We start from the raw sequence: 24892 nt of genomic DNA on the forward strand, positions 1-24892 counted from the left end.
GTTACTTTGGACAGTTGACCCCAAGTATTTAAACTCAAATGCCTTTGTCACCTCCACTCCTTGCATCCTGACCATTCCACTGTCCTCTCTCTCATTCACGCATAGGTATTCCGTCTTGCTCCTACTGACTTTCATTCCTCTTCTCTCCAGTGCATACCTCCACCTCTCCAGGCTCTCCTCAACCTGCACCCTACTCTCGCTACAGATCACAATGTCATCCGCGAACATCATCGTCCATGGAGACTCCTGCCTGATCTTGTCCGTCAACCTGTCCATCACCATTGCAAACAAGAAAGGGCTAAGAGCCAATCCTTGATGTAATCCCACCTCCACCTTGAACCCATCTGTCATTCCAACCGCACACCTCACCATTGTCACACTTCCCTCATACGTATCCTGCACCACTCCTACATACTTCTCTGCAACTCCTGACTTCCTCATACAATACCAAACCTCCTCTCTCGGCACTCTGTCATAAGCTTTCTCTAAATCTACAAAGACACAATGCAACTCTTTCTGGCCTTCTCTATACTTCTCCATCAACATTCTCAAAGCAAACATCGCATCTGTGGTGCTCTTTCGTGACATGAAACCATACTGCTGCTCGCTGATCGTCACCTCTCCTCTTAACCTAGCTTCTATTACTCTTTCCCAAATCTTCATGCTGTGGCTGATCAACTTTATACCTCTGTAGTTGTTACAGTTCTGCACATCGCCCTTGTTCTTGAAAATCGGTACCAGTATGCTTCTTCTCCACTCCTCAGGCATCCTCTCACTTTCCAGGATTGTGTTAAACAATCTAGTTAAAAACTCCACTGCCATCTCTCCTAAACATCTCCATGCCTCCACAGGTATGTCATCAGGACCAACTGCCTTTCCATTCTTCATCCTCTTCATAGCTGCCCTCACTTCCTCCTTGCTAATCCGCTGAACTTCCTGATTCACTATCCCTACATCATCCAACCTTCTCTCTTTCTCATTTTCTTCATTCATCAGCCCCTCAAAGTATTCCTTCCACCTTAGCACACTCTCCTCGCTTGTCAGCACATTTCCATCTCTATCCTTGCTCGCCCTAACTTGCTGCACATCCTTTGCAGCTCGGTCCCTCTGTCTAGCCAATCGGTACAAGTCCTTTTCTCCTTCCTTAGTGTCTAATCTGTCATACAACTCACCATACGCCTTTTCCTTTGCCTTTGCCACCTCTCTCTTTGCTTTAAGCTGCATCTCCTTGTACTCCTGTCTACTTTCTTCATCTCTCTTACTATCCCACTTCTTCTTTGCCAACCTTTTCCTCTGTATAATTTGCTGTACTTCCTCATTCCACCACCAAGTCTCCTTGTCTTCCTTCCTCTGTCCTGATGACACACCAAGTACCTTCCTAGCTGTCTCCCTCACTATTTCTGCAGTGGTTTTCCAGCCATCTGGCAACCCTTCACTACCACCCAGTGCCTGTCTTAACTCCTGCCTGAACTCCACACAACAGTCTTCCTTCTTCAACTTTCACCATTTGATCTTCGGCTGTGTCTTCACTCGCTTCCTCTTCTTGGTCTCCAAAGTCATCCTACAGACCACCATCCGATGCTGCCTAGCTACGCTCTCCCCTGTCACCACCTTGCAGTCTCCAATCCCTTTTAGATGGCGCCTTCTACATAAGATATAGTCCACCTGTGTGCACTTTCCTCCACTCTTGTACGTCACCCTGTGTTCCCCCCTCTTCTTGAAATATGTATTCACCACAGCCATTTCCATCCTTTTCACAAAATCCACCACCATCTGTCCTTCCACATTTCTCTTCTTGACTCCATACCTTCCCATCACCTCCTCATCACCTCTGTTCCCTTCACCAACATGTCCATTGAAGTCCGCTCCAATCACCACTCTCTCCTCCTTGGGTACCCTCTCCACCATGTCGTCCAACTCATTCCAGAATTCTTCTTTTTCATCCATCTCACACCCAACTTGCGGGGCATATGCGCTGATAACATTCAGCAATAAACCCTCAATTTCCAGCTTCATACTCATCACTCTGTCTGACACTCTCTTCACCTCCAGCACGCTCTTGACATACTCTTCCTTCAGAATTACCCCTACCCCATTTCTCCTCCCATTCACACCATGGTAGAAGAGTTTGAACCCACCTCCGATACTCCTGGCCTTACTCCCCTTCCACCTGGTCTCTTGCACACACAGTATGCCTACCTTTCTTCTTTCCATCATGTCAGCCAGCTCTCTCCCTTTACCAGTCATAGTGCCAACATTCAAAGTTCCAACTCTCACCTCCACATGCCTACCCTTCCTCCTCTCTAGCTGCCTCTGGACATGCTTTCCCCCTCTCCTTCTCCTTCGCCCAACAGTAGCATAGTTTCCACCGACACCCTGCTGGTTAACAGTACCGGCGGCGGTCGTTGGTAACCCGGGCCTCGGCCGATCCGGTATGTAAGTCTTATTTATGATCCGCATATTTGATTTGGCAAAGATTTTACGCCGGATGCCCTTCCTGGCGCAACCCTCCCCATTTGTCCGGGCTTGGGACCGGCACTAAGGATGTACTGGCTTGTGCATCCTCAGTGGCTGGGTTACCTGTGTGTCTGAATAAAGTAAGATTTGATTTGATTGATTGATATTCGTACGTTCCGAGTTTTCCGTCAAAAGTACTTTCCTTCAAGAGTATATTTTTCACTTATTACTTTCCTCTTCCACCCATCCTCCTCCCCCTCTAGAAACAAGAAACAGACCACGGAGCAACTCCCTAAGATGCATTATTACCCTGCTTTCATTTTACTGTCTATTTTGTATCAACAGTAAGCCTAACAGACCGTGGATATCCAATTCTCTAATCACATCTAGGAAAAGAGGGAGATTGGACGACTAGAGCTCTGTGCCTTTATACAGAGGGCTTTTATAGACCGTCTCTTCCGTCTCTTCCAAGGATTGTCGGAAACAGGCCTGCCAAGCCAAGCGAGTAAACATATTAATCTCAGGGCTGTAGAGGCGATACAGAAATTAAACGGTCAGGACCTTTAGAGCTGCAGAGCTCCCAGAGGAGCCTGGGAGACTCAGCTGCACATAGCCCTGTCCAGCACAGCAGGAAATGGCATTCCCATAAAACTGAAGGGCTCTTTGGAGAAGACCAGCCTCTCTATTTCTGTTGTTCCCATGGTGGGGTTAAACTATGTGGCATTGCGAAATCAAAATGTGCTGTGTGTATGAGAGACACTGTGCAGCAAAGCAAGACACACAAGGGGGGGAAGGGGCAGGAGATACAGACACTGATAGCCTGTCCTTTTTATACAAAAGGCACACTAAGCAGGACTGCTGCCACATGTCAATAGGCCAAAGATGGTAGTGGGCTGCACCACACCCCACTATCAAAGGGCGAGCAGATATTCATAATTTACTTTGTCTTGGCTAAACACTCGACTGAAGCCATTGCACAGTAAAGAAACCTTTGATCTTCTTCTATTAATCAAAAAGACATGCATGCCAACATGCATGCCAACATGCATGTTGGCATGCAAAGAAGAACTAGAGTTGGGCCCCGGGTGCTGCAGCTGCCCACTGCTCCTATACAATAGGATGGGTTAAATGCAGCAAACACATTCATTGTAGGAATACAATGACAACATAAAGTGGCTTTCTTAAAAGATCCATATGTCCATATATATTAGATGGGTTCCACTGAATTTTAAGAATATAAATTATTACTAATTATTACTAATATTAGCGATAATGACAAAGAATTTTCTTGGCTTCTTCTCCTTTTTCTCCTTTTTCTTCATGTTCTTGTTCTTGTTCTTGTTCTTGTTCTTCTTCTTCTTCTTCTTCTTCTTCTTCTTGTCATCATCATCATTGTTGTTGGTGTCATGTTGCTGTTTGTTATTATTCAGTAATGAATTTCATACAGACCAGTGCACAGGCTAAGTGATGGTTACGTCACATGAAGCCTATATGTTTCCATACCAGCTATTTTTATTGGATTTCCCTCCCACTATACCCGCATAGGAGCACAGTGTGCGTCTGCGCAATAAGCTATAGTCTAGCTACTGGTTCACGGTGGTGGTGGTGGTGGTGGGGGGGGGGGGTTTCTTCCCCCAGCATTTCTACAGCTGATTCACGAAATATTATACAAGCCATGTTAGGCGGAATCCTCCCGGAGCCGGACCTCCCCGTTTGCTGAATATAGGCGTGGCTTTGGATGGAGGCGCTCCGGGATCCCCACCTGCCCTCACACCGTTGTTGTCGCTGTGCCAAGCTTGTTATATCTGCCAAAGATTTGAACTAAGACGCGTCTGGATATCCATTCAGGTTTGGACTGGGACGCGTTCGTTCAGGGGTTAGGCTGTTTTGGGGTCGGTGTTTTGGCTCTAACATCCAAGCGAGTGTTCATAATTCTCACACGACCCGTGCGATAAATAAGCAGCAGCGAGGACGGGCTGTCGGACCGGACCGGGCCTTCAGGACCGCAGATAGGCGGGAGCAGATCAGTCACCCTGGTTCATGTGTAGGATTATCCGGTGCACAGGTCGTGCACACAGCGAGAATGGAGCGTGCAAACAAGATCCCCACAGGATTCGCCGTCTTGCTTTTGCTGGTGTCAGTTTTGCTGGTGGCAGACGGCAAGAGACCCCGGCAGCCTCGCTGTCCCTCATCATGTACATGTACCAAAGATAACGCCTTGTGCGAAAGCGCAGGGTTGATTCCGCGCAGCTTTCCCTCCGATGTCATATCACTGTAAGTCATATTGTTGTGCTTTCCCCCCCTTTTTTTGTCATTATCCTGCAAAGATTGCAACCTCCCAATCTGAGTGCTTGGAAATAATAATAAAAAAAGATTTATCACACTGGCATGCTCCTTTCTCCAGCCCTCTCTGCGGGCTAAGATGTCAGGTTTAAACAGAGCTGCTGTGTGTTGCATAGCCTTCCTACTGTGGAGGGCTGGTTTCTCTTGACCATTTCACAGACTGACAATCTGCCGCCCTTGTTTCCCCGCAGATCGTTCGTGAAGTCCGGCTTCAGTGAAATCCCGAAAGAGAGCTTCATCCACACGCCTGCCCTGCATCTCCTGTGAGGTTTCCCCTCTCCTCGCTCTTTGTTGCCTTGTGTCAGTGATCAACGCCATGTTAAAATGGGACAGAGGACAGAGATACTGGTGTATTGCACTGAATCGGCTAAGGTGCATCTCATGTGAAAGTGATCTCGGGCTGATTTCTCATTTTCGAGGCACACGGCGACTGTCACGTTGCACCCCTCTGGTTTACACCCAGCATTTGCTTGACAGCTGTGTTTCCGCCGAGAGATCAAAATACAGTTCACGGTGGTTTAGCATGAAGCTTGTTTTGCAGGGGATCCCCCTCCCCCCTCCCCTTTAACCGAGGGAAGTCCCCCCTCTGTCTCGTTGAGTGGCATATTGACTGAGACACGTTTGTCTTTCGAAACAAAGCTGCGGGTCTTAACTGCACGAGTTGTTCTTGTGTAATGTGAAGTCCTGCATGTACGGGAGGTGCTACATAATTAAATGTTATTATTGCAATTATTATCATCAGAAGAGACAGATAGGGCTATACACATGTAGTATATGTGCTGATATGGGGTGATGGTTTTAAATGTAATACAATACATTTTTTGCCTTGGTTCAAGACCTTTGAATCCACCCACTCCACCAAGTTGACTGGTTCTTCTGATCTGGCATCATGACATTAAACAAGTTTTTCGGTTGAAAAAGTGATTATCCAATGAGCGCCGTGGGGTGGGGTGGACTAATTATTAGCCAATCGGCGCCATGGGCGAGACTAACGCCGTTGTCAAGCTGTTGTCAGATGGCATGTCTTCTCAAGTCAAGTCAAGTCAGTTTTATTTGTAAAGCTCAATATCACAAATTACAATTTGCCTCAAGGGGCCTTACAGCAACACAACATCTTGTCCTTAACATTCTCAAAATCATATTAATATTCATAATTAACAATAATAATAACATCGCCCTGTGATGGCCTGGCGGCCTGTCCAGGGTGTCTCTCCACCTGCTGCCCAATGCCTGCTGGGATAGGCTCCAGCATCCCGAGAGCCCGAGTGGGATAAGCGGCTTGGATAATGGATGGATGGAATAATAACACATTAATATTCTCACCATCATCGTTGTTTTTACTCCGCTCCACTCTTAAAACCCCGGCAAAATTAGGATGTTGCCATGGCTACGCATCAGTTTCGACTGATGCGAGTCGTTAGATTCAGGGGGATGCGTTGGTCTCTAATGATTGGTTAAGGAAAATCGAATCCCCCGCCCCTACGGGAATCGGTTACAGTGGAGCCAATCTCGGACTGAAGATGGAAATGGAGTGCAACGATTTGACTAATCTGTCTGATATCAGGCGAATCATGTGTATCGCTGATAAATGAAAATATTATGCTTGTAAATGCACCTCTTTTATTCTAAGGCATTGTGTAGAGCGTGCGTGACCTAACTGATTATATCTATCCTGTCTGTAGCCTTTTCACAGCCAACACGTTTGAATCAATTAATGAGGATGCTTTCCTTGGTCTTCCTCACCTGGAGTATCTGTAAGTAAATGGTGCCACTTGTCCCTAGAATCCATTCTACTATAAGAATGAAACATTATGAATCAAATCAAAGAAAGTTGACTCACCCATCTAAATTACCTCTTCAGTCTCAATTGGCTGCAGGTATCCCCACCCTTATAAACAGTACAGTTGGATAACGACCGAACCCAAATCAAATCAAGTCAAGTCAAGTCAATACTGTGTCCCTACAGACACAATTGGCCGTGTCTGCAGGTGGGAAGCCGGATGTGAGTATGTGTCCTGGTCGCTGCACTGGCGTCTCCTCTGGTCGGTCGGGGCGCCTGTTCAGGGGGGAAGGGGAACTGGGGGGAATGGTGTGATCCTCCCACACGCTACGTCCCCCTGGTGAAACTCCTCACTGTCAGGTGAAAAGAAGCGGCTGGTGACTCCACATGTATCGGAGGAGGCATGTGGTAGTCTGCAGCCCTCCCCGGATCGGCAGAGGGGGTGGAGCAGCAACCGGGGTGACTCAGAGAGCAGGGTGATTGGCCAGGTACAATTGGGGAGAAAAAGAGGGAAAAATAAAAAAAAAATGTATTATTTGTATAGCCCAATCGTTGGTTTCGGTCATTATGCAACTGTATTGTTTATAAGGGTGGGGATGGATACCTGCGGTCAGTTTAGACTGAAGAGTCGATTTAGATGAGTGATGAAACGTGTCTGTCAATAAACGCCGTATCCAGATGAACTGGTTAAACTTTCTTTGATTTTATTACCTGGATTATTGAGCATGCATAAAGACATTATGAATCAAATTCTCCATACATTTACCAAATGTATTTTTCAGATTCATCGAAAACAACCAAATCAAGTCAATATCACCTCATGCTTTCCGTGGGCTGAAAACATTAGTACATCTGTAAGTATATACGTGTTAATTACGGGATGCTGTGGTGGAAACACTTGGAGAAAGTATGTGTGATTTGTGTGCATAAAATAACCAACCCAGTGGTGAATTTCTTAGCAGATGGCGTCTTTAGAAAACAATGAAAGCTCAGCTCAGTTATTTTTAGAGGATTCTGTACATTTCTGCATGCTTAGTCAGTGTTTCCCTCATGAGCAGTTGCAGCATAAGGGTTATTAATGCTGGCTAAGTAACTTTATTTCACACCATCTATTGTGGAACAGACCTTTATTAAACGTCATGCAGCTGTTAGGTTATGATTATGATGTAAACACTGACCTCACTGTTTTCAAATTGGACGAACGGTAAATGCACCCAAAATGTTCAATAATAACAGATCATGTCTATCACAAATCACATTTTTTTATGTCCTTCAAAGGGAAGCTTAAGTGTAGTGCCAATTGTGCAGTATGATACTGAATATTAAAGCTAAACACTGTTCACATACAACAAAACCAAGTGCTGCTTTTGTATATTACTGTTTTTCCCCCTTTACTATAACTGAGAAGGCCATAGTGTGGCCAAGGAGGCAGATCTAAAAATAACTGTTTCCTCAAACTCCCGATAATCAATGTTTTAGCAACCATTCTCCTGGGTGACAAATTGTGTCTGAGCTGTTTAACATACAGCGTGGCTATATCCTACAACCGGGGACATCATGAAACCACAAATTGAGAATAGGTATGGAACTTCTTCTTTTTTTTTGGAGTTTTCCCCCTTTTTCTCCCCAGTTGTACTTGGCCAAATGGCCAATTACCCCACTCTCCCGAGCCATCCTGGGTCCTGTTCCGCCCCCTCTGCCAATCCGGAAAGGGCTGCAGACTACCACATTCCTCCTCCGATACATGTGGAGTCGCCAGCCGCTTCTTGTCACCTGACAGTGAGGAGTTTCGCCAGGGGGGCGTAGCACGTGGGAGGATCATGCTATTCCCCCCAGTTCCCCCTCCCTCACCACCAAACAGGTGCCCCAACCGACCAGAGGAGGCATTAGTGCAGCAACCAGGACACATACCCACATCCGGTTTCCCACCCGCAGACACGGCCAATTGTGTCTGTGGGGACGCCCGACCAAGCCGGAGATAACATGGGGATTCGAACTGGTGATCCCCTTGTTGGTAGGCAACGAACTAGACTGCCACACTATCCGGATGCCCATGGGACTCTAACTTTAACATTAAAATGTCACCCATGTCTTGCTATGCGGGGTTGTAAAGCATGCATGTTACATGTACATTTCTAACATTTACTGATTCTAGTTACTGTGGTTAAAAAAAAAACAAAAAGACAGACAGCAGAATTCAAATAGCATGAGTGATAAAGCAGTGAGTGACACTTCTGACAACAAAACAGGGTTTAAACGTCAGTATTTTCTGTTAGTATTTCAGTTAGAAACCAAGAGCTAATCGAGTTCAATACAATACAATACAATACAATACAATACAATACAATACAATACAATACAATACAAACAACTTTATTGATCCCGCTAGGGGCAATTGTTTGGAGAAGCTTCTGAACATAAACCACGGTAACATGCAAACAAACAAATAACACAAACAATAAATAATAACACCCCAGGGAGCTTAATGTGGAATAAAATCTATACGATCTATTAAAGTACACAATAAGAAACGCAATAAGATAAACTTGATAAAGACAACAAAACAATCTGATAAAAAAACACTATGGGGCATTTAATAATCAAGTTGCAGCAGGTATGAATGGTTAAGAATAACGGTTAGTTTCACAAACAGGTAAAACATAACAACGCCCTGGCGGCAAGAGAGAAAATTCACTTGCTAGAACACGTCCAGAAGAAGCCAAAATACTTGCTCCTTTCTGGAGGATTCGTTGGTTGCAAAAAGAACAATGTTGTTCAGGCTGTTTCTGTCTTTTACCGTGACACTGTGAAACCAGCAGATAAAAGAAAAACTTAACTGACTCTCAATAAAAGACTGATACAAGCGACAGAGGATGACAGGACTGAGAGAAAAGGGGTTCAGTTTGCACAGAAGGTGAATTCTCTGTTTCCGCCGTTTCACAACAGCCTCAGTGTTCACATCAAATGTATGATAGTGCCCAAATATTTGTGTGATGTAACCATTTCCACACTTTCATTATGTATGATGCACTCTTTGGCTGCATCTCTGTTACATCTTAAACCAATAGTCAGTTCCTTGGTTTTAGAAACATTTAATTCCAAGAAGTTGTTATCACGTCAAGAAATAAGATCAGTGAGCACATTCCCATAGACTGATTGTGAACCTTGGAGGAGGGTCAGCAATGTTGTCAGAAAATTTGACCAAATAGCTGCCCCCCTGAGTGCTCCTGCATCCATCAGCGGACATAATAAAAAGTAAGGGTGAAAGGACGCATCCTTGTGGTGAGCCTGTGGCTATAGATACTGAGTCTGAGAGACGGCCATTTACAGACACCTTCTGCTCTCTGTCAGTCAAGTCCAAGATCCCTAACACAAGCTGGCGAGGCAAATTAAAATCACATAGCAACCTCTCTATTAAAAGATGCGGCTGCATTATATTGAATGCCGATGAAAAGTCAGCAAACAAAAGCCTGGCATGGGCTTAGGCCTTTTCCAAGTGCTTATACAGGTTATTAAGTATAAAACGTTTTGCATCCTCCACACCTCTCCCTGCCTGGTAAGTAAATTACAGTGGATCAAGTTTTCCATCCACAGTTAGCAAAACAAGGTTTTTAACAGTTTTCTCAAAGATTTTCATTATGCGGTGCAGACAGGAAAGGAGTATTGGAGGAAGGTGTACTTCCCATAGACAGGTGTGAAGTCTACAGTGAATGTGGACTTCAGTTCTGATTGTGTTCATTTATTATTGGCTCAAGTATGGCTTAACACTATCTCTCTCATTTACAGGAGTCTGGCTTACAACAATCTTGAGACTCTGCCCAAAGACGTGTTCAAGGGCCTTGAAGCCTTGACCAAAGTGTGAGTATGAATTGCATTGCTACTGAAGCCAAAGCGTTTTCTAAATACTCAGTAAGGCTTTGTACTAAATTGTAACCTGGTACTGGGGGAAGAAAAGGATTCTGCATAGTTACACTGTACTGTATAACGGACAGTATCCTTCTGCACACTGTGCTTGATGGAAAAGCTCATCATTATTCCACTGCAGCCAAGTCCTGAGTAATGTGTGAATAATGCGTGGGCAGCTGGTACATTAAGCATCATTAAAATTACATGTGGACTCTTAGGACGAAATACAGCACCCACCGAGGTCATTTCAGTTCACCTTATCCTTTCTCATACATTAATGAGAGTGCGGGTCCATTTCTGCAGTCAAGTACAGCCAGTGTTGATAGTTTTATGCAGCAAAATCATTAAGGAATTCTCTCTCCGATGGAGAAAAGCAGGGATATACAGCAAAAAAAGAGTCAATGACGCGAGATTTTGTTTCTCCCTCTCAGAGACTTGCGGGGGAACCAGTTCACCTGTGACTGTAAGCTGAAGTGGCTTGTGGAGTGGATGTATCACACCAACGCCACCGTGGACCAGATCTATTGCAAAGGCCCAGCCTCCCATTTGGACAAGAAGATCAATGACCTGGTGCCACAGTCCTTTGACTGCATCACTACAGGTAACCGATAGGCAGGCTGACTGACACCCAACAAATCATGCCTGGTGAGATGATAAATGTTGATATTTGACATTATCTCCCATTATCTGCTCTTTGACGCTCCTATTAGGCGTTTTGGATTTTTGTTGACTTTGCACGGCCCTGTGGACAAAAGTGGTAGTGTTTCGTGCAAAGACAACTTCATCTCGCTTAAGCATTGCCTCCCTATGCAAAAATGTACATTGGCCCTCTGGTAGCTTGTGCATTTGTTTTGAAGCAAGAATGAGAGATGTAGTGGTGTTTTGGAAAAACAGCAGCTTGCAAGATATAACCCAGTGAGGTAATGTATGAGGTAATGTCTAGCTGGATCTGCGTGCCACAAATAATTTTGTCAGATTTCGCAGGGAATCTGACCCAGAGATTAGCATTTGGAATCATCAATGTATATGTCATCTTCTTTGCTTTTGTCAGTCATAAAGAGGCATCAGAATTAAATTGAGAGTAAGTGAAAAGCTCCTCATCACAGCTTCAAGTTTGCATGTAACCAACACCTTTTTTTTTCATTCAGTCTTAATGTTACTTGTCGTTTCCCAGGGACTAAATATTACTGTGTTTTGTTTCTTGTGCAGAGTTTGCTTCATACCAGTCCCTGAAGTTTGAGTCTATATCCGTGGAGGCATTTTCCTTTGGAAATGACCAGTTTGTGGTTTTTGCCCAGCCTTTTATTGGGAAGTGCAATTTTCTGGAGTGGGACCATGTGGAGATGGTCTTCAGAAACTTTGACGATATTGACAGTGAGTAACCTGTTGTGAGAGACGGTGTCTGAGAGAGTAACGTGCATGGGCAAGTTTGATGAGATGATTTCACAATGTGCGCCCTTAGATGAATACATCCATCTGTAATGAATCAATGGAAGATGTTTCATAATTGTCCTCCCTGTTTTTTTTCTTTCCAGGCACATCCACGGTGATATGTAAACCTCTGGTTATCGACAACCAGCTTTTCATCATCGTGGCTCAGTTGTTTGGTGGCTCACACATCTATAAGCGTGACATCTCCGCCAATAAGTTCATCAAGATCCAGGACATTGACATCCTGAAAATACGCAAGCCCAATGATGTCGAGACATTCCGCATAGATGGAGAGTCTTTCTTCGTCATCGCCGACAGCTCCAAAGCCGGCTCTACCACCATCTACAAGTGGAACGGTAACGGCTTCTATTCTCACCAGTCGCTCCACCCATGGTATCGGGACACAGACGTGGAATATATGGAGATCTCCTCCAAACCTCACCTGATACTGTCCAGCAGCTCTCAGAGGCCGGTCATCTACCAGTGGAACAAAGGCACCAAGCTGTTTGACCGGCGCACGGACATCCCTGAGATGGAGGACGTCTACGCCGTGAAGCACTTCCAGGTCAAAAATGACCTCTTCATCTGTCTGACGCGCTTTATCGGTGACTCCAAAGTGATGCGCTGGGACGGTGCCCTCTTCCGAGAGCTGCAAACTATGCCCTCGCGCGGCTCCATGGTGTTCCAGCCCTTTGCTGTTGGCAACTGGCAGTACGCCATCCTGGGGAGCGATTACTCCTTCACCCAGGTGTACCGCTGGGATGCCAAGAAGGGCCAGTTTGTGCACTTCCAAGAGCTCAACATTCAGGCGCCCAGGGCCTTCACTCCCATCTCCATAGACAACCGGCAATTCCTGCTGGCCTCCAGCTTCAAAGGGAAGACGCAGATTTATGAGCACCTTATCATTGACCTAAGCAATTGATTAGTCTGGTTGGCTGGTTGACTATTGTAAATTTAGTGGGATGCCGAGGCTCGTCGTTTGCAGTGGGATGATTGGTTGAATCTTAACTCAAGAATGACATGCATTACTATTCCTTTTGCAAATCTTCAGTTGATATCAGTGCATGACTCACGTGGAAGCTGAGTTTAATACATGTGTCTCAAGTTAGGACTAGGACCAGATGTTTCCAGATGTTAGTGCATGACCAAGCTCTCAAGCAGGCCACCCTATTCTGATGAATGCAGCGCTTGAAACGTCCATGTTCCTTAATCCATTTGCCATAGCATCGACCAGTAGTTTGTTCCATGTGTGTGTGTGTGTGTGTGTGTGTGTGTGTGTGCGTGTGGGTGTGTGCGTATGTATATATGTTCAACCATTCATGTGACTTAACACTGTTTCTACATTCGCAGTCTCGTATATTTCTCAAGGGGAAACAGACAAAAGATACTTTTTAACCTGTCAACACGTTTAGATATCTGCCAAATGAAATGTTTACATTTTTCTGTCTTTCAACTTTTAAGTGAAACGATTTGTAAATGACGCTTTTGTAAGTTTCAGAGGGACCATGCCAGTTAGATACAACTTTGTTAAGGAGACTGATGTTATTTTCAAATCATGTTTGTAGTTGGAAATGTTGTGTGAGGATGTATGTCCTCGCGACCTGCATTTTTAATGTTAACAGTTTGTACAAGCTCTAAGTATTGAAAAAGTTAATGTTAACACTGCGTTTTTCATGTGTACAGAACACTTTTTGGGCGTGTGGGAAACTATTTTCACACAAGATGATGACAATGAAACGAGAAGCAGGATAATGTTAATAATCTGAACTTTGACTAACATATGTATGCAAACTATAATGATTGTGCCATCTTTAGGAGACTAACGCCGTGCTGTTCAGACCAAATAAAGGTTTACATTGTTGCATTGTGTTAGGACTGCTGTTCCAGGTCATCTTTGCTCGCCGCTGGTGTTTTAGCGTGTAGTACCAAGTCATGGTCCTCAGAGCGAAATGATGCAAACCAACAGATCCATTTTTTTTTCTTTGCGGGAGATTGTCATCATCAAGTTAGTTGTATAATCATGCAATCATACGTGAGAAATTAAATAAAACAAATACAAACAAATAAAATCCTTTTTATTTTTCTCCAACAAATTGCACGCCTCAATTCTACAAAGCAGCACATTACAATGAAATGGAATAAATAAAAAAAAAAATCTCAAGCAAGGAGATATAAGATACCTGCACAATCTCACTGGTCAGGACTAAATGAGGCTCTTCCAGAAGGCTCCGTAATACGAGTTGTCTCTTCATGATGACTGACTTTCCTGTATCGTCGTCATTCCTTTGGGTAGAAGACTTTCTGACCTTTCTAGCAAACCTATTTAAACCCTGCAATTATTGTAATTGAGAACTCCCGAACATGAAAGAAATATGTGCACACTCTCATGTACGTACACGTCACTCCTGGAAAACATGTGCAATTGCAGCAGGGTCTCCATATCACCTACCTACCGCTGAGAGAACATAAAGTGAACACAATTTTCAGTTTCAACTGAAGTTACTACTCAAGTCTACAAGTGTGTGGTGCAACTTAGTGTTTCTTCTTTAGGCAAATAAAATGGAGCAATATGACAGAAAAGGCAAGGGATGAATGCATCCCCCAATATTTCACAAAATAATTTAGTGCTCTTTAAATAAAATTAAAAACACTATTTTCATAAGGTGACTCTAAAAAAAAAAGGAATATTAAAAACTCACAGAGCAAAAGGATAACGTTCTAGGAGACATCAATTATATTAGGAAAGAACTCAAATCTCGACAAAACAGAAAAGACACAGTATCGACAACAAAATTCTGTACAGAACTCAAGAACTCAAAACCAATATATATTACAGTACCTGCAGATGTTATGCATACAGTACAATCCTTTTTTCTTCTTCTTCTTTTTTTTTTTTACATAGGTCTACTATGAGATCCAGCCTGATCTATATACTGACTTAACACAGGTGGAAAAGCGGCTATTTTAATTCAGCTTTCAGTTATTTTAATGAATATTCAGCGAGGAGAGTTGATCTTGCTTTAGGCTCTTAGAAAAAAGAGATGCAAAACTTTATTGCAGGGATGGTCGTCTTCATTTGCATACTGCATGTGTTACATGAATGAGTCCAATGACAAGGAGCAGTGGTTGATTAGAGAGAGGGGGGGGGGAGGGCCGGACGGAAGGAAGGAAGAAAAAAAAAGGGGTCAGTTGTTTTTGCAATCTCTCCGCCATGAAGGTTAAACCTAGCTGTATCTCTCTAATCCACTACCCTGTACAGTACATTCATGGCCAGTATGGTACACTACCAGCCTAGTCCACCCTGATTCTGCATGGTGAGGTCCATCATTGCTGAATTTTGTGCTGCTGTCAACACTAACCCAGTGAATGAGATGACTGAGACTGGAGCTCACCAAGGACTGACTGAGATCCCCATCCCTCTGTCACAGTTTGAGCTCGTTGGCGATTTTGCAGGCAATATTCTTAAAGGCGATGGAGGTTCCTGATATTCTCTTGAAGCGCACGCCGTTGAGTGAAAGGCGGGGCAGCTTGCACACCTCCATCTCCCACTGGACCAGGTTGTCCTGACGAGCGTCGCCGTGGACGCAGAAAAGCAGGAAGCGTTCGCGCTGCTCGTAGTCACAGCTGTTGGCATCCAGAACCTTCCTGATCTCCCTCATCATCTCGGCGGGGTCCATGGAAGAGGTGGTCTTCATGCTCCAGGTGAAACGAAGCGAGCGGGGCTTGGAGTCCCGGACCCCTTCCTCCTTAGCGTCCCCTGACCCGCTCCTGGAGGGACAGACGGATGGGGCAGAGCGGAGGAGACAGAGAAAAACAGAGAGGAAGGGAGAGAGAAAAAATTGAAAGACAGAAGAATAGAGACCGAGGGAGAGAGAGATGTTGAAGGGGGAAGAGGCGGGTTACAGGCTCTTGGTAAAAGACTGCATCCCAGTGATGACTCACCTCGATGTTTCTGTCCTGGCACTGGCCTCTCCCTCGCTAGGCACCCTGAAATAAACCAGGAACAAACTGTTACTTGTATGACCCAACATCAAAAATGGCTTCTCCAGCCCCCAACAACACCATCCTCCCTACCACAGGACAAAGAGAAGGGGTTTCAGGCAACATGCCAGGAAAGAATCCACACTCCTAAGTGTCGGGGTTCAGCACACAATGAGGTGAATGTGAGATTTTATTGGGCACATACAACTTTCCTACATGATAATTTGATGCACGGTCCTTTCTAAACCCCTTTTCCTTAATCCCTACTGGACAAAAAGGAGTAGAAAGGAGAAAGCCAATCCCCGATCAAGCCACCATGGTTTGCCTGATCCATTCTTTTAAGCTCAGCATTGAGAAGGGAAGAGTAAGGACAGGAAAGACAGCAACTTGAGACGCAGATATCATGGCTTTAGTGACAAGTACAGGAAAAGCTAGTGAGCAATACCTTTTAGTCTCAGGTGTTTGTTTGGTTTTTTTTAATGATGTTTTTTTAGCCAGGGAGTGGACACAAGGGATGGAAATACACTGCATACCAGTAGGCAAGGGTGTCAGTAGGCAAGGGTGTAGTGGGCAAATACAGAAGGGGTTAAGGAAACATGGGCCAAGGACATAGTGGGCAGATAGAGTTTTTTTGGACAGGGGAACGGTGCAGCAAGCGTTGTATTCTCCTACCTCCGGGCTGACCTGAAAGACATAGCTCTATGCAAGGGAGAGAAGGAGAGTGAGAAATCTGTGAGCCTCTACCAGATGGACTTGCAGGAAGCTGATACAGACAAAGGATTATCTCAGGAGCAAGTGGGCCCTAACACTTTTGTGGGCCACGTCAAGTGCAAAGAGTGAGAGTGTGACTTTAGGTGAGTGAGTAAGTGGGAAAGCATCTGTGTGTGTGTGTGTGTGTGTGTGTGTGTGTGTGTGTGTGTGTGTGTGTGTGTGTGTGTGTGTGTGTGTGTGTGTGTGTGTGTGTGTGTGTGTGTGTGTGTGTGTGTGTTCTCATGAGGGAAGGAGTGTGTGAATAAATAGTGTCCGACTCTTCACTGCAGCATGATGCTGCGTAAATCTATTTCAATAAAGAGCAAACACTACATAAAGGTCTTTAACATACTACTTCTGTCACTTAATCGATGCAAGATATAAAGCTATTTGTAAATATTTTCCCAAGTGAGTTTTTTTAAAATGTAAAAAAACAAGTCATCATGAATGAGTAACAGTATGTGTACGTGTCAAGTATTTTCTTAACCCTAAAACAAATTACACATCTCACCGAGGGGAAGAGTGAGTGAACTATCTGTAAGGTGCAAGTACTGTCGAGTATAACCCAGCGTAGAATATGTAGCATGTCTCCACAGACCTGCGCACAAACTTGGAGGTGATCTTGCTTATGATTCCAGTTGAGGTGCCCCTGCGTTGTTGGGCCAGGGCCCCTGTATCGTGGGATAATGTGGGCGAGGCTGGCGGGCCGTTGTAAGTGGCACTGCGGCGGTCTCGGAGCTGAGCCCCGTGGAAGGTGCTGCGGCTGGTGGTCCCGCGGGGGAAGCGGTTCTTCTCTGGAGTGCTGATGCTGTGGGCTGATGGAGAGGTAGACGGACCACGTGGAGAGGAGCTGTAACACACACAAACACAGGAAAATAAAAATGACCGTCCTAACATCAATAGTTTGTCTAAAACAAGTCGGGTTTAGGATGTAGAAAAGAAAGCAAGACAGGTAGGTCAGTAATTAGAAGACGGGGGGTTTAGAAACTGGTACACCTTCACAGGTTACATTACTGACATAAATCAACAAAAACAAAAAGCAAAAGAGAACGGGGCAATAATTCTTTAGTTTGGCTGGAGATTCTTCAAGTATTCCAGGAAAGGTCGCAACACCTTCTGAAACTTGTCGTTGGAGTTACAGACTGAGTAGCAGATCTTTTCGAGGTTTAGACAGGATTCGTTCAACCATTGAGCGTGGGTGCGCGGGGCAGCATCCTTCCATCTCAGCAATATTGCACGCCTGGCCAACAGAGAAGCGAAGGACAATGGATGGGGTCAGGTGTACATCATCCTTGCCAGTGGGGCCAAACAGGGCGACCAGAGGGTTAGGTTCTAGTTCAGGGGTGGACAGTCTTATCCAAAAAGTGCCATTGTGGGTGCAGGTTTTTGTTCCAACCAAGCAGTTACACACCTGATCCCATGAATCAACCAGAAGAGTCTTTGCTGAGGAACTTGATTAGGAGACACAGGTGTATAACTGCTTGGTTGGAACAAAAAACTTCACCCACACCAGCAATTTCTGGATAAGATTGCCCACCCCTGTTAAAATTGAGGCTTAGGGGTCCGCGGTGGTGTAGCGGTCCAAGCATCGGCTTTGTGTCGATGCAGTTGCCCATTGGGGACTTGGGTTCGCGCCCCGGTCTCGTCAGATCCGACTATGGCCGGACTCGATGAAGCAGCAATAATTGGCAACGCAGTCTTCAGGAGGGGGGCGGAGTCGGCTTGTATTCGTCACATGAATGCGTCTCTGTGTGTGTCGGAAAAAGCAGTGGTTCGGCCTGGATTCGCCTTGTCACAAAAGCGGGGAGGCGTCTCCTTCGAGGGTGCCGGCCGAAGAGATGCAGTTGGCGAACACATGCAGTACGAGGGTGGGTGTTTGAACTAAAATAGGGATCGATTGGCCACTAAATTGGGAGAAAAAGGGAAAAATCAGAAATAAATAATAAATAAAAAAACATTGAGGCTTAGGGATATGGTTTGGAAGACATCTTCCCAGTGTTTTTCAAGTCTAGGACACGCCCAGAACATGTGGATAAGGAAAGCCTCATCTCCCCTACATTTGTCACAGATGGGACTCACACCCGGGTACATACAGGGTAGTTTGACTTTGGACACATGGGCTCCGTGCACCACCTTAAATTGTAACAGACAATGATGGGCACAGAGGGATGCTGAATTAACCAGCCTGAAGATCAAATTCCACATATCGTTCGACAGTGAAAGGCTTAAGTCCTGCCCCCAGGCAGTTTTAATCTTGTCAAGAGGGGCATGTCTTATACCTGCGAGCTTGTCATATATTGCGGATATTAAACCTCTACGTGATGGGTGTGGACTAAGGAATGCATCAGTGGGGGCCGTATCAGGTGCCTCAGGGAATTTTGGTATCTGAGAGCGGACAAAGTGTCTAATTTGAAGATATCGGGAAAAAAAAATCCTAATTTGGTAAACTGAACTTTCCAGAGAGTTGTTCAAATGATGCGAAGATACTGTCTACAAAAAGGTTTTTGCTTTCAATACCCCTTCTGTGCCAGTCCTGAACTGCAGAATCAAGTAAGGAGGGTTGAAAGAGGTGGTTGGATGAAATAGGACTAGAGAGATGAAAAACATGGAAACCAAAATGTTTTCTGAACTGAGCCCATACTCTCATGGTGTGTCTGGTGACCGGATTATCAATTAATTCATTTGGGGGAAGAGGGAGTGAGGACTCAAGCAGCGCTGGGATGGAAAGCTTTTTTGCCAAAGTTAAACTCCATTGCCACCCATGATGGACAGTCGGCTCGGTTATGAAAGTGCAACCAAAACGCAAGACAGCGTCTATTAGCCGCCCAGTAATAGAAGCGGAAATTGGGCAGTGCCAAGCCTCCATCTCTTATGATTTTTGAAGATAGACTTTGTTTAGCCGAGGGTGCTTACCCTTCCATATATAGGATGATATAACTGAATCTAATGTGTCAGAAAAGGATTTAGGGATGAAGGTTAGGTCTATACCAACCTAAATTTGATTTTTGATTATTGTCAACATGTCTGGGTACAGACGCCGTTTCCGATGCACCATGACCACCACCCAGGCGTTGCAGTATTTACAGGTGTTGGACAGCGGCCATTTTAAATGGTTTGAAAAATAATATTAAAGTTGTTAAAATGTTAATTTTGGTGTCTGTCGTTTCTTAACAGACATACTAACATGTGTAATGCATTAATATCTCAATTGGGCATTTATCTTGACAGAATATAGAGTTTAAAAACCAGCTGTCATTTTGACGGCCCATGGTCGTTTTAGGTCGGAGTGAAATCCCAGTCGTTCTACTGTTAATGAATTTGAATGAGATTGAGAATCTTTGGCCACTCACCTGGCTTTTAGCTCCGTGTTGTCATCGATGGGGGGCAGTGTGCTCTTTGAGGGGTGTCCTGATGAGGACATGGACTTGGTGTGGCGAGGTCGTGTGGAGCTCATCGCTGTTGATGGGGTGCTCCCTGACACCTCCGTTAGACTGATCAGAGAGATAGCGAGAGAGAGTGAGAGAGACAGCAAGGCAGAGAGCGAGGAAGGGGAAGGAGGGAAAGATAGAGAAGTAGAGAAGAATTAAGATTGCAAAAAAAATCCATATAAAAGGTATAACTTTAAACAACAACCTGCCATATGCTCACTATTGGATCTATGGTATGAATCTGACACGCTTGTCTGTGTGTGTGTGTGTCTGTGTGTGCGTGTGTCTGTGTGTGTGCGTTCATTTGTGTGAACACATTCTGTGTACATGTTTTTATACCTGTGTGTATGTGAGTGTGCTTACCTGCTGTCCTTGCCATTTGGAATAGCTGAGTAGCGGTCGGTAGAGGATCGCTCACACACGTAGGTGTTCCTACGAGTCATTGATCCATTTGTCTGGTTTTGGAGAGCGATACAGAAATATGCAGATTAAATTGGTGGTGTTCTTGAATATTAAAGACTGTGTGTGTGCTTTTCTGTGTGTGTGTGTGTGTGTGTGTGTGTGTGTGTGTGTGTGTGTGTGTGTCCTCCATTTCCTCACCCCTACAGTACTGGTGGTCTTTTTCCTCTCCTGCACCCCTAGTGGTGAGGCAGGGACATCGCCCTTAGAAGTACTGAGCTCCAGTCTGCGAGCTCCATCCCATTCCTCCCTGTGGTCACTCTCCACACTCAGGGCCTGGCCACGTTTTGAGTATGACACCGCAGGGGGAACAGATGGACCAACTAGGAAATACACAGATACAAAAACTCAGTTACGTGGTTAGTGCCAAGCATAGGGCTTTTGCATTCCAACCAGAGGTCTTTCCATTAATAAGAACATAGACAACTGGCAAAATATGAACAGTTTCTTCAGTATAACACCAAGCCAAGCCACTCACAGCCAGAGTTCACAGGTTTCTGAATCTTTAAAGGTGTACTGTGAGACGCCCTAATAATATCATTTTGTCAAATGGTCAATACAAAAGTAGAAGCCAAGGCAAACGGTTTCGAAGCAAAGCTACTCCCTCCTCATGCTTTGAGGTGCTTCAGAGAGCTGCAGGAAAACAGCCAGCCAGCAGATGGCGCCAGACAAAATGACTCTACATGAGGTAGGAGGAAGTTGCTACATACCCTGGACTTTATTCATATTTATTTATAACGTCAAAAATCTAAAGTATAATAAAACACACTTACAATAATTTTAAAAAAAAACAGCCATCCAGAGGCACCTAGGTCCAGCCTCTTTTTTCCACAACTGCATTTAAAGTGAGGGTTTTAAGAGACTTTAATTGACCCTGAGTGACTGAGAGCATCTTCCTACCACACAGCAAGAAGCCAGCAGCACTCTCAGAGCTGAGAAGGATGGGGTTACTTTACTTGGCTTCTCTACGACATGACCACCTTCACCATCATCATCCCCACCATGATCACTGTAGCGCCGTTGCTTCTGATTGGCCGAGATGCTGCGCGTGACTTTGGGATGGGCCGGAGATATGCTGGAGCTATTGTTGATGTCACTGTTGGGCCGCTGCCGCTGACCCAGGGCACTGTTAGCCAGAGGTTCACTCCCCTCAAACTGAAAGGCAAATTCAAACACAAAGCATTGCCATGAGGTATTCGGTGAAGTAAGGCAACGTTTCATCACCCGTAAATCAATGCTGATGAGACAACCTATTGAAGATCAATTCTGGTAAGTCACATTACAGACCTCTGGAGCTTTCCTTCCCAGTAGTAGGTAGGTGGCCATAACATCATCATACTTCTGGCCAAGCAGAGATTCTGTGATCTCATCTTTAGGGAAACCCATCGTAACCATGAGTTCTGTTGGCAGACAGGAGCAGACATAATAATAATAATAATAATATTAATGATAATAATAATAATAATAACAATAGATTTTATTTATAGATTTCTTTTCAGGGTACTCAAAGATGCTTTATATAAGTTAAAATCAACATAAAAGCAACGCACCAAAAACATATAACACGCAACATTAATCACACATTAAAAGCAATTCTGAAAAGATGAGTTTTGATTAGTGATGTGAACGTGGCTAGATCAGTACAGTCTCTGAAGTGTTTGGAGAGGGGGTTCCAGAGGGAGGGGGCAGCTAAGGAGAATGTTCTGTTGCCCCAGGTCCATAGCTTGGTCCTGTGTGATGGAGATAGGAGGTTGGCATCGGAGCAGAGATGGCTGCAGGAAGGAATATGGTAGTGGAGCAGAATGGTGAGGTAGGAGGGGGCGGGGTTGTGGAGAGCTTTATGAGTAAGGAGAAGGACTTTGAATTGGATCCGTTCTGGAGGAGAGGGGTGATGTGGCCACGGGAATGGGTGAGCAGGTGAGCAGCAGAGCTCTGAATATACTGGAGTTTGTTTAGAACTTTGGATGATGAGCCGTAAAAAATGCTGTTGGAGTTGTCAATTCTGGATGTGATGAAGGCATGGATCAAAGTTTCGGGCAGCAAAGGAGGAGAGATGGGCGATGTTTTTTAGGTGGAAAAAGGCAGTTCTGGTGATTTGAATGACGTGGTGTTCAAAGGAGAGCTTGCTGTGGAAAATGACTACGAGGTTGCTGATGTGTGGGGAGGGAGACAGAGCGCAATTATCGATGGTGAGGCAGAAGTTGTGAGTGGTTTTTATAAGGGATTTGGGACCGATGATGATCATGTCAGATTTATCACAGTTTAGTTTGAGGAAATTGGCTTGCAGCCATGATTTATTTCAGTGAGGCAGCTGGTCAGACTGGAGTAAGTTGAGTGGTGATGGATTTAGTGGCAAAATAGAGCTGGACGTCTTTGGCGTAGCAGTGGAAGTTGAGACCATGACAATGTATGACGTTACCAAGAGGGAGCATGTAAAGGATGTACAGGAGAGGACCAAACACCATACGCTGGTGGATGCCTTGGGACAGCAGAGCGGTGAAGGAGTTGCAGTTGTTGATGCTGGTGAACTGTTGTGTGTTTGTGAGATATGACTTTAGCCAGGAGACGGCAGTACCGGTGATGTTTATTTATTTTGTTTTTTTACCCCCTTTTTCTGCCCAATTGTATCCAGCCAATTACCCAACTCTTCCGAGCCGCCCCAGTCGCTGCTCCACCCCCTCTGCTGATCAAGGGAGGGCTGCAGACTACCACACGTCTCCTCCGATACATGTGAAGTTGCCAGCCGCTTCTTTTCATCTGACAGTAAGGAGTTTCGCCAGGGGGACATAGCGCGTGGGAGGATCACGCTATTCCTCCCCAGTTCCCCCTCCCCTCTGAACAGGTGCCCCAAACCAACCAGAGGAGGCGCTAGTGCAGCGACCAGGACACATACCCACATCCGGCTTCCCACCCGCAGACACGGCCAATTGTGTCTGTAGGGACACCTGACCAAACCGGAGGTAACACGTGGATTCAAACCGGCAATCCCCGTGTTGGTAGACAATGGAATAGACCGCTACGCTACCCAGACACCCCGTACCGGTGATGTTGAGGAAGGATTCAAGGCGGGAGAGAACAATGGTGTGGTTGATAGTGTCGAAAGCTGCAGTGAGGTCGAGGAGGATCAGAATGCTGATGTAGCAACAGTCTTCGGGGGGAGGTCATTGGTGACTTTAAGGAGAGCTGTTTCTGTGCTGTGAGTGGAACCAAATTGAAATGGTTCGAACAGGTCGTTGGAGATGAGGTGAGCTTTGAGTTGGGAGGTGACAACATTTTCCAGCATTTTTGACAGAAAGGGAAGATTTGAGATGGGCCAGAAACTCCTCATGATATCAGGGTTGAGTCCAGGTTTTTTGAGGATGGGTGTGATAGCAGCCAGTTTAAGTATATGGGGGACGGAACCAGAGCAGAAGGAGGAGTTAATGATTTCTGTGATGAGTGAGGGGATAGCTGGAAGACAGTCCTTAACAAGACTGGATGGGTGGGGATCCAAAACACAAGTGGAGCTTCTCGTTCCTACCATAAGGTTGGACAGCTCCATTGGGGACACAGGGGAGAACTTTGACAGGGGCTGAGTGGTAAAAGGGGGGAAACAGGTGGGGAGGTGGTCAAGCTGCTGCAGACGGTTTCAATTTTAGTTTGGAAAAATTAAAGGAAAGCGTTGCACTTGTTAACTGTGAAGGAATTGGAGGTATGGTCAACGGGTTTGAGAAGTTTGGTTATTGTGGAAAAGAGAGCCTTCTCAGTGAGACATCTCAGTGAGTTCTCACTGAATTGGTATACTGAATGCTAAACGGAGGAAAACGTCTACTCACGCACTTACCTATTCTGGATGAGTCATTGAAGTCTGTCTCAGGCTCGATGTAAGGTTTTAGCTCCTCCTCCTCATGACCCACGTTCATCCAATGGTCTTTCATGATTTGCTGACAGGGATAAAACAAAGGCAAAATTTGCGTTTGAGATATAGTTAGAATAAGGATGATCATAATGCATATATGCAATGAGTCGCTGCTACGACAGCAAAGCCCTTGTGTGAACGGAGTTGGTTAAACGGACATAAATTTTAGATGAGAGGCTGCAGAGTGACAAAATGACAAAAATATGCAAAATGTTTTGGGGTTAGAGAAATTAGAGGCTTGGATCTCAACAGGGGGAATTAAAGTTAGTGGGTGAGTCGGTGTACGAGAGATGCAGCAATGCACTGCAATCATTATCAGAGCCTCTGAGCTGTTGTTCACGTTCTTTGAAGTACACAATTCGAGTTGAGATCCACAAACAGTATAATGAATTCTTAGGATCAGTAGGGAGGTCTTTACTATTGCTTTGTAGCCCGGTGCTTGATTGAAGCGGTTATGAA

General features: G+C 45.1%; 2 protein-coding genes across 8 annotated transcripts in view; one reads left to right on the forward strand and one right to left on the reverse strand.

The window, feature by feature from the left end:
• The first annotated feature begins 4144 nt into the window (after nucleotides 1-4144).
• Nucleotides 4145-13975, forward strand: LOC130122700 (leucine-rich glioma-inactivated protein 1-like). Its single transcript, XM_056291678.1, has 8 exons — nucleotides 4145-4731; nucleotides 4992-5063; nucleotides 6483-6554; nucleotides 7363-7434; nucleotides 10367-10438; nucleotides 10918-11087; nucleotides 11696-11860; nucleotides 12022-13975. The coding sequence occupies exons 1-8, from the start codon at nucleotides 4541-4543 to the stop codon at nucleotides 12837-12839; spliced, it is 1632 nt and encodes a 543-aa protein (XP_056147653.1). The 5' UTR covers nucleotides 4145-4540; the 3' UTR covers nucleotides 12840-13975.
• A 1350-nt stretch (nucleotides 13976-15325) lies between these two features.
• LOC130122420 (serine/threonine-protein kinase MARK1-like) overlaps nucleotides 15326-24892 on the reverse strand; it is a 47679-nt gene continuing 38112 nt past the window's right edge. For 2 of the 7 annotated variants that reach the window (XM_056291330.1, XM_056291329.1), the window contains 8 exons: nucleotides 24359-24458; nucleotides 21823-21935; nucleotides 21537-21690; nucleotides 20677-20858; nucleotides 20440-20531; nucleotides 19999-20139; nucleotides 17247-17498; nucleotides 15326-15685 (listed from right to left, as the gene is read on the reverse strand). In XM_056291330.1, the coding sequence (XP_056147305.1) occupies nucleotides 15340-15685; nucleotides 17247-17498; nucleotides 19999-20139; nucleotides 20440-20531; nucleotides 20677-20858; nucleotides 21537-21690; nucleotides 21823-21935; nucleotides 24359-24458 (1380 nt within the window). In that variant the 3' untranslated portion in view covers nucleotides 15326-15339. Of the gene's footprint in view, nucleotides 15686-15859; nucleotides 15905-16570; nucleotides 16598-17246; nucleotides 17499-19998; nucleotides 20140-20439; nucleotides 20532-20676; nucleotides 20859-21491; nucleotides 21691-21822; nucleotides 21936-24358; nucleotides 24459-24892 lie in introns of all 7 variants that reach the window. The other 5 variants (XM_056291328.1, XM_056291325.1, XM_056291324.1 and 2 more) reach the window with 5 other exon arrangements.

The sequence above is a fragment of the Lampris incognitus genome, chromosome 13, assembly GCF_029633865.1.
Source record: "Lampris incognitus isolate fLamInc1 chromosome 13, fLamInc1.hap2, whole genome shotgun sequence".
Taxonomy (NCBI): Eukaryota; Metazoa; Chordata; class Actinopteri; order Lampriformes; family Lampridae; genus Lampris; species Lampris incognitus.

Coding starts and splice junctions, on each gene's coding strand:
- LOC130122700 (XM_056291678.1), top strand. CDS start 4,541: ATGGAGCGTGCAAACAAGATCCCCACAGGATTCGCCGTCTTGCTTTTG. Junction 5,064..6,482: donor ACGCCTGCCCTGCATCTCCT/GTGAGGTTTCCC, acceptor TCCTGTCTGTAG/CCTTTTCACAGCCAACACGT. Junction 10,439..10,917: donor CTTGAAGCCTTGACCAAAGT/GTGAGTATGAAT, acceptor TCTCCCTCTCAG/AGACTTGCGGGGGAACCAGT.